Source organism: Penaeus vannamei, chromosome 8, assembly GCF_042767895.1.
Source record: "Penaeus vannamei isolate JL-2024 chromosome 8, ASM4276789v1, whole genome shotgun sequence".
In the NCBI taxonomy this organism is placed as follows: Eukaryota; Metazoa; Arthropoda; class Malacostraca; order Decapoda; family Penaeidae; genus Penaeus; species Penaeus vannamei.
In genome coordinates this window covers 39,284,733-39,294,732 of record NC_091556.1, presented here as the reverse complement: position 1 = coordinate 39,294,732, position 10,000 = coordinate 39,284,733, and the positions used below count along the sequence as shown (strand labels likewise).

Genomic DNA, 10,000 nt, shown 5'->3' with positions numbered 1-10,000 from the left:
TATGTTTATTAGATAGAACTTTCCTGAATTTGAAAGCACTGTAATAAGATTTAACCTCAAATAGAAAACCTGTTCCAGTTCTATCTTGCTGAATATGCATTAGGGAATTTGTTCACTGTTTCAGAATCCTAGGAAGCCATGATATTGCTTGAAATGATTGTATCCTGAATAATTGGTAAAGATATTTTGATATTTTTGTGGGTAATTCATTCTGAAAGCAAAGTATCTGGGAGACAGAGTATTGTTTTTGCTGGATTACTTATGATGTGTAACATGAATGTCACCTATAGTTTGTTTTAAATGTTTATAAAACACCTGTCCTAATATCTTAAAATAGAGAACCAAACTCTGTCCTCCTAGAATGTATGATGTCTAAAATGCAGTGTGTATTTATTACTGCCAGACAAAGAAGGTTGCTGAAAAAGGATTTTGGTAATTTTCCAAGAGCCACATGTTAGGCTTATATTTTGGCAACCATTTATGTGGAAGGTAATTCTTTACAGTACAAGCCCCCAACTCCACATCACAATCTTGTTGTGACTGGGCAAAATAGAGCTGAAACTCTAGAGCATCGAATGGCCTTATGCTTATGCGTCGCTTTTCACAATCTTTTTCTTTTATTTGTGATATTACTGCAGATTATCTCTTGAACCAATCACAACTCCCTTTTGTCCTCTACAAAAATTTCATCTTCACTTTGCATGAGCTTAGTGCATCTATTCCATAAAGATTTACTATAGAGAATTCTCCATAAAACCCTAATCCATACCATTTACACAAAAGCACGTTGTATTTTTTTATGTCATTGATTTACTTGTCTATTGATGTTTTCCATACCCAGTTTACAAACTTTGCTGTGCTTAAGAGATGATTTACCTGAACTAAATTGTGCACTTGAATACTGCTGATGTGTATGCACATATGATTTGACTTGAGACCAGTTTGCATTGCAAATTATACATGAACATGTGCATGTGATTTCTTGAACATTGCAGTAAGAACAAACTATAAAATCAAATAAATTTCAAGTCAGTGGTATTTTGTTTTAGGGCCAAAAAGGCTAATTTGGCTGTCTTAGCACATTTTACATAGGTGGTAGATGACAAATAACATGTTATATTTTGTTTTGAATAGCCATTGTGGCATGTAATACTTACACTGTGCCCCTGTGAACAACTAGATATTGGAACTTACAAATTCACATGAAAAGTGCCTGATATTGTTTAGAGTATGACTTGGTAGCCTGGAGAGATAACCACAAGATGCACTGAGGAATCATTAGCATAACTAATAACAGAGACATACCAAGGACAAAACAAATAAAGGACCTACGTGACAACTAACATATATGACAGAACGGCAATAAACAACCAAGGAAAACTTATCCTGCATCATGCTGAGGAAAAATCCCCATGGCCATATCTTTCAAATAAATGCAATTAATTGAATTTCAGAAATTTAGCATGTACATTGACCTTAAATTGTGCACATGCATGTACCTGGAGAGATAGTTTTCTTTAGAAAATGTGCCCATGGGTAAGAAGATTGTGCATGTGTGATCTCATGAACAAACTGCAAAGTTAGCAAACTGGTTCTAAACTTGATTAAAGCATTAGAAAATTGACTCACAGAGAAACAAAATTTAAAGCCAAGTACCTTCAAGTAGTATTTTTATACTTGAAAATACCAAGATCTGTTTCAAATATGATTCCACTCATAGCAGATAAAAGACGTTCATATATATATTTGATTATGATCTAAAACAAGAAAAAAAGCATATGCAAGAATAGAGAAGTATATTGTTTTTGTCGTTGTTGATTTTTCAATATTATAATTATGAACAAATATTCCAAATAAAGTGATATCCAAATTTGACTGCACCTGATTTCCTCATTTGTTGAATTTATTGGAAAATGATTTTTCTAAGGTTTGATATTAGTACTGCTATAATTAGTAGTTGTGTTATGATTGTTATAACATTATTAAAGTAATAATAGTAATAAACATTATTGCATAATAAATAATATTGCTGAATATCAAGGAAAAGGATAAACAGGTGAGACAAGTAGGACTGATAATTGATGCTATAGTGACTAAGCACTTGTGGAGCCATCTCTGTGTAAACATAATTAATATCGTAAGATAACCTAGCATATTACATAGGACATAGCATATATTCATGCCATCCATGCACTAAGGGTGAATGACAAATGGTAACCAGCTTTTTTTCATCACTCTTAGCAGCCTTGGATAGTTCCTTCATGGTCCCCAAAATCTGGCAATCACAAAATATTTATATATATTTTACTGGGTCTTTTTATACAGTATCTCCTCTATTTTATGTCTCATTTGTAATAGAACTGAAGAAAGAATTGTTAGTTGAGAAATTATTTAGACATTTATGTACGTCTTTCACATTACAGGAAGACAAAGCACAGCAGCCGAGGCTACAGGTAAATGGCAGATTGTTGGAGCAGCATGTATCACACGACCACCAGTGGTCTGCCCCCCAATGACTCCCCTCGAAGCACAATATTCAGAGGTAAGAGCAACTGACATTTTTAGCAGTCACATATTAACAGAAGACAAAAGGATGTTTGAAAGTGGATATTGTGATTTTCCAGACTCAGTCATGCGTCCTTTTGTAGAGTGAGCTATTAGTGAGACTAAGAGCTGGCCAAAATTATATGACTTCTGAAGAAAGTAGATCATTCATAGATGTGTTAAAGTAGGGGCCCGCTTGCAGTCCACCACACTCCTATGTATGGGCAATGGCACATTTGCATTTTCTGTTTTAAAATTGCCCATTTTATATGATTGACTTTTTTTTCTTTTTACTTTTGTATTTTTGTGATGAATTAAAAGCCCAAGGGTGTCATACTAATAGTATCCAGGCTAATTGTGTCCCCTGGGATGATCATAAATGCCCCTCAGGTTGACTAGAAAAATTATTAGCCTATGATATTATGATCGCCGTGAAGGAAAATAGTGTCGTATGGAGTTTGTTTCCATCAGCATCACCATTTATAATCTTTAAAAGTTTAATAAACGTATAAGTATATTATACCAGTTTTAGTAACGTAATACTGGAAAGCCAGATATGAACCTTTGATGCCACTCAAGATGATAGCTGAAGGGAAAATTGGCCTGCAAAGGTAAAAGCTAGATTTAGCTTCTTTTTCTGCAAAATCTAAACCATCGTTTTTTTGTTTTATTTTAAGGAAGCATAGTTTCTGCGAAGGCTAAAATTTAGTGTGAGAGTGAATTCAGTGTAGTTAAACAATAGCTAACTAAACAAATGGACTAACCTTTGGACTATTTTCTAGATGCTAGCCACAGTGGAGAAGGAACTCTCCCTGAAGAGTAACCACGAACTAAGACATGAACAGGATTTGATGCGAGTAGAATTCTTGAAATTGGGAGACACAGAAGAAGTAGACATAGAAGAAGCCTCGAAACAAACAGCTGTAGAATTTGAGGACGCTTGTACTGAAGAGCTCAAAGCTTTCACACCAGCTCCAATTACAACAGGTGAGTCTTTTCCACTCCTAAAGAGTCATTTACTTGAAATGATGCAACGATTATATGTGGGTTATTTAAATTTTGGTATTAATTTTTCTTCTACTTCTTCTTCTACTTCTCCTCCTCCTCCTCCCCATGCATATAGTTTTGAGGATTGGAATCATATATTCGTGTCAAGACTTTAGGAAGGAAGTCTCGGATATAGTTGTCTCTTTGTTATTCCAATAAATGTTCAGAATAGCTCTCTGCACAGATAGGGAAAAATACTAATGCAATGGTTAGAAAGAGTACATAGAGCAAAGCTTTTAGGTATTAGAAATAATCTTTATCATTAAATCTAGTGATGCAGTGCTTACCAATTGTCAGCCTCAAGCAAAGGCAATAAGTAACTTAAGATATATTTTGGCAATTTATCACCAAGTAAGGAAGTCCAAGCTAAATTATGATAATTGTTAGCCTTTATCAGATATCATCTTTTATTTAACCCATTGATGTCAGGATAGCATGTACATGCATCTCATGTCCATTATGATTTTAGTTTATTAATTTTGCTAACACATGATGGTTCCACAAAGGTTTGGTCACCAAGGAGTCAGTTACTCCCCAGTTTATCCTTTTGCTGGATTTTTTGAAAGATTTTTGTATTTTGCTTCTAATTGCTATAATAATTCCATTGTCAACAATAATGATAATGATAGTAATGATATTAACCCTTTGTATGCAGGTATGTGTGGTTCCAAAGTGCTCAGCCACAAAAAATTAAAATAGTAGCCCAGCATGACCTCACGTGATTGCCCCATTCCTTAGATTATGGAGATTTTTTCTTTTCATAATAATATTAAGATTATATCTATTACTATTATTTACATTATGATTATTAAAACGGTATTAGAGTACTGATAGCAGTATCTTATAAAAGAGATTCAGAAATTCATAGAAAAGGTTAAACTATGTCCATAGCATATGCATCATGCTTTCCGAACATAAAGAGTTAATAACACTATAAACCTGTCTTCTACAAATTCAAGAATGGGGATATCAGGTGAAGTCAGGTAAGCCTACTAATTGACATCTTAATAACTTCAAGCTTGTGGGGCCATCTAAGTGTACACAAGATTCACGGAACAAAAGCGCAATGGATAGTGCAACTACCCATTGCCAATTTGAACGTTATATCATCCCTATAAGAAGTGTACTAACAGTTTTACTTGAAAGCTTATTTTGTTATTGTTTCAGAGGCTGATAAGAAAAATGATCTGAGCAGTTTAAACAGAGCCCTTGAAAGATCCCTGATATTAGTAGTCAAGCAGAAGCTGGGCAGCGATCACCAGTGGGTCTTGCCTCAAGCTCCTTGGGTACCGGGAGAAACCTTAAGACAGGTAAGATGGTTAGTGAAATACCTGAATCAATTCTAGATATATTGAAAATGATGACCCAAGTTTCAGTGGTGTGAGATGGCTAGGTCTTATCTGTGACTATTTTCTGTGAAATCTAGGGACAGATTGGCTCTTTATAAAAAATTATCACTAGAAAGCACCTTTGAAATAGAAACACAGTATAACATTGGACTTCCTTGAAACTTTATTTCTAGTGATTTTTGGGAATATGATTATCTTACATTGTAGAGCTTAGAATCAAAGTAAATGCCATATCATGTTAAGCTTCGAATTTATCATACATGATTCAAATTTACTTACTTTAGGGGGAAAGGAAAGTCTGTACTGATGTAAATTTTGCTTTTTAAATTTTATATGGATCACCTTCTGCAGTGATACTTTACTTTCAGTGCTTTTGCAATGCTTGGGATGTTCCCAAGAAGTCCCTTCTTCAAGTGTGCCAAAGCCTTTTTCAAATTTATTCTGGAGCCTTTACATGCTATCATTAGCTTGTGGAAGGAGTGGCAATCATGTGTCCGCAAAAAAAAAACTTGGGCATACTTAACTGCCTTTGCACTATAGTTCAGTTTACATTGAATGTCCTCCCATAGATGCCTCAGAATTTTACATAGTAACTTGACATTGATAGTCTGTCCTTGGTTGTGTCACTGACCTTGGAGATTGTGAGCTCTTCCTTTGTGAAGACAACTTTTTAGTCACTTTGTTGTAGCCATTGGCCCAATTTTCATAATTGGTGATCAACCCAACACCATTTTGAGGAAGAAGGTCCTTCCAGACTCTGACACGATTATTTTGAAAGTGAAAAGGAGATTCAAAAGAAATTGCAGATTTTGATGTCACTTCATTATCATGACTTCCAGAGAGCATTCTAAGCATGGCAGAAGCATACATGATCCATAAAGGATTAACATGATTTTTTGGGAGGTGATCACAAAATATGGAAAAATTTAGCTTTTGTTGATACATAGTTCCAATTCTCTCCTTTTCAGACTTGTGAACGTGTGGTCAGAGAAACTTGTGGTACATCTTTAAAAGTGAAATTTCTTGGCAATGCTCCGTGTGGATATTATAAATACAAATTCCCCAAGCAGGCTCGAAAGGATGGATTCATTGGCGCAAAGGTGGGGGTGCATGATATTCTGATCTGCATCAATAAATAAATAAATAAATAATATGAATTTTTACCTCCTAGTACATTGAGACAGATAACATTTCTACTTCATTCAATGCTATAGTTTTGGATCACAACACCACACATTTCACTTTCAACCAAGCTGTAGGGTTTTAGACTACACTTTTCCACAGGCCAAACACATTATATATAAGATCCCATTGATCATTACAGTCTATATCAGCAAAACTTTACACACCATCCCAGACTCCTTCCCATATACAAGGTATACAGAGTAACTCTACATAACAGTAACATACACTACCTTGCCAAGTGCCTCACTGCAGAAACAAAATTCCTCCTCATACAAGAACACATAGCCATAAAGGGAACACAATTCATAGCATACTTCTCATAGACATCACATAGTTATTCACAAACATCCTCAACTATATATCCTCACCTACTAACACCTTATCATGTACTAAACACATTTGCAAGCACTTTCAAAACAAGCAACTCATATCCAGCTCAAAGAACTCATTAGAAACCATCACATCGCCCCAGCACTCATGGAGTGACTGTAATCCAGCTGGTTAATGTAACTGCATAGAGAATTGGGGTAAATCATACCTAATTGTTCACCTGAAGTATTGTTAAACATACTTCAATCTTTATATTTGAATAAGTATATGTATAATAGTTTGGAACATCATAGTATTTATCAACATTATGACATTTTCTTTGTAGAGAAAACAATAATTTTCAATGATGATCAGTTACTAGGCTAAGCTGCATGTAAGGCTACAGTATATTAAGAGATATTTAGTTACAAAAAATGTAAATATCTTCAGAGAAAGAAGTCACTCTATGCATTTTATCCACCTTGCAAATTCATAAACAGAAACACAGCTATCAAAAAAATGCTTAATCCCTTCTCTTCTAACTTTGAGTCTTCTCCCCCAGGTATTCTTCTACAAGGGAATGGTCAGGGAAGCTAGTGGAAACGTACAGCCAGGGCAGGATGTCATAGAGCACCAGTGGCTCTCTCAGGACCAGCTGGATGAGAGATTGAAGCGATCCTATGCTGATTCTGTGTCAAGGTTCCTGGTATCAGACAAGTGAGCAGGATGTCACTTGGTCAATAGCTTGTATAATATACCAAGCGCAAAGTTTTCAATTGAATATCATTGTAACGCAGTATGAGTGAAATAGGTACCGTCTCTCATAATGCTGTGCGCAATCCTTGGTTTCCTTTGTGACCATGTAAATATTTAAAAGATGTTTTTGTAATAAAGCATTATATATAAAAAAAAAATTGGGTATTTTCTTTCAACCATGCATGTCATTTTTGAAATGTGTAATAATATATATATATGAATATTTTTTTGTGAACATGGCATGCGTGCCATATCATCCGCAACCAGCAGATTAAATACGGTAATTCCTTTTTGAATCAGGGTCACAGATGAAGTTGATACTTTCACTATTCTATTTTTCAACATTCCATTCAGAATCAGTTCAAGCACAGGTTTACAGAGATAATGTTATGTGCTTATCTCATGAGTTGTTGTCCCAACCTCCCAGAGAACACATCTTTTACTCTCAGGCCTGTTGATGCTTTCTCGCAGGTAGGCTAGAGGCATTGGTAACTGAAAAGTGACACATGGACAATGGCACAGAAGAAACTATGAACGTAACTAATATGAGGCTCAGCTTCGGAAGTCCTAATGTAAGATTTCTCACTGGTAAGTTGAAAATAAATATATACTCATAACCCTTTCAGTGGTAGTTATTATTTTTGTGTTTGAATTTATATAAAGTACTTATATTTAGAAGACAATCTTGAAAGTAAAAATCTAGTGCAATATTCCCAGAAACTGGAATATTACTAGTATGAAACAACCATATCCCATTCAGTAAGTAATATCACATGCAGTACTTTAATGTTTAGTGAAAGTAAACAGAATTGTATGAATGTGAAAATATTTATGTAGGAATACATATTTTCTAAAAACTTGAGTAGTGAGAGAGATTTCCTTTCATGTAGTTTAGCATATCAATGATATATTGATAGTTACAGACTTAAAAGGGCAGGTCTTTTATGCTAGAAATAAGTGTACTAGAAAAAAAAATGTAAATACAGATAATGAAAGAAAATAAACTTGAATAAGCATAGCAGAAAGTTAACCAGAGCAAAGGCTGTTTTTACAAAGATAATGTGCCAAAAGATATACTGTAGCTCAGAATATTAGTTTTGTGTCGTCCATTTGACTCTATTTAGCAACTTTAACTTTTGAAATACTGTCAAAATATCCCTCATTAAAATGACTTTGTGCAAACCTACGATATTAAGGGTTTCCTTTTTCTGTACATTTATGATGGCTGTTTTTTTCATTATACAATTAAAGAGGGTAAATGTCAATACTTTCAGCTGACGGGGATAAATAGCATATGAAGGGTTGAGAATATATTTTTAAAAATTATGCTGTAATTTAAATGACTGTCTGTTCAGGGTTTTTCATCTAATGTACTCCTCCCTTTTACAATTGAATAGAATGAAAAAAATATATTAGTATGTATAGAGAATGAAGCTGAGGCAAATAATGACTTTATATAGGTCTAATGGAAGACACTTACAGGTAATTGTCAGAGCCACGAAACAATTCTTTTTTTTTATCTCAGTATTTTGTATTGTGTGACAAATTTAATCAAGTTGAAACTAACATAATCAGTAGTTTTGACATCTGTCCCCAGTGTAACTGCCAGGAACTAATTTGAATCCCTCCCTCCCTCCTAAAATTCAGTTGTGTTTTTTTCTGAAATTCACATTGATTCAGTAGTTAGGCACAGTTAACGGTGATTTCTAAGAAAATTACTCATCAGCTAAGTTAGTATGTATAAGAGGATTACAAACCTTGAACTATCAGGGCTAGAATTTCTATGAGGCGTTCAATCTGGCTACTATGGGCAACCGTCTAGCCTTTCCAGCAGGGCATTTGATTTGTACAGCCAGCCCTACCCGCTCACTCACTAGAGCGAGTTACGACATGTATACACATGCCTGTCATGAAGGGTAGGCTTTCCATGATGGCTAATTCTATGCCCTTCGGTAAAGTGATAAATGAATAGATTTACACAAAATAAAGTCTTAATCTTATAGAGGTCATGCACTACTAATTATCATGATGTTTTCCGAGGAACTCCATTATGTTTTTATATTCAGTTAACATAAATAAGATGAAACACACCTTTATACATGAATGCACACACTTATAGATTAATGTATTCAGAAATCCCTTTTTCACATACAGCCAATAGTTACCTAATGATATGGACTATCTCACTGACATGCTATATGGAATAAAAATTAATCAATATGCTTATCTTGGGTAAGAAAAGTATGTGTATATAATTTATTATTTATTGCATATTATAAAAAAAACTTAAGTGGTAAATCTTTCCAGTAGAAAATGTACCTTACATATTATATTTGTGCATAATCCTTTTATCACAAAGATATTTGTTCCCAAAGTCTCACTACTATTCAGATTCCACATATGAATAACAAATGAAAACACTAGAATACAACAATGGTAATTTACTGCTTTGTCACATATGCTTTACCATTACTTGTAAACGAAATATATTTATACCAAAAATGCTACATTTACAGATAAACTATAACAAAATAAAATTTCCCCTTTACCATATCAACAAGTATGTCACAAGATAAGTTTCCAACAACGACATATTTATCTCTAGACCAACTACCTTATAACAGAATTTGCAACTTTCGATAGGGATATAATCATTACAAGGACCAAATATCTCTCACATCTTATGATCCTTGAACCAGAATATATTTTTTTCAAAAATAATTAAAAAAAAAAATATTACAGCAAACCTTTACAAGAATTTGTGCTGCCTTTGAAATACAGCTGCCTTAGACAAATAGCAAAATATATTA

General features: G+C 34.1%; 2 protein-coding genes across 2 annotated transcripts in view; one reads left to right on the top strand and one right to left on the bottom strand.

The window, feature by feature from the left end:
- The window catches only part of mRpL46 (mitochondrial ribosomal protein L46), an 8,212-nt gene extending 864 nt beyond the window's left edge, over window positions 1-7,348 (top strand). The window contains exons 2-6 of the mRNA XM_027372941.2: window positions 2,424-2,542; window positions 3,327-3,531; window positions 4,759-4,901; window positions 5,909-6,040; window positions 6,997-7,348. Of these exons, the coding sequence (XP_027228742.1) occupies window positions 2,424-2,542; window positions 3,327-3,531; window positions 4,759-4,901; window positions 5,909-6,040; window positions 6,997-7,155 (758 nt within the window). The 3' untranslated portion in view covers window positions 7,156-7,348. The remainder of the gene's footprint in view (window positions 1-2,423; window positions 2,543-3,326; window positions 3,532-4,758; window positions 4,902-5,908; window positions 6,041-6,996) is intronic.
- A 2,092-nt stretch (window positions 7,349-9,440) lies between these two features.
- LOC113820597 (triple QxxK/R motif-containing protein) overlaps window positions 9,441-10,000 on the bottom strand; it is a 2,878-nt gene continuing 2,318 nt past the window's right edge. Inside the window, exon 4 of the mRNA XM_027372940.2 lies at window positions 9,441-10,000. This exon is cut by the window's right edge and continues 728 nt beyond it. The gene's annotated coding sequence lies outside the window, so the exon portion shown is untranslated.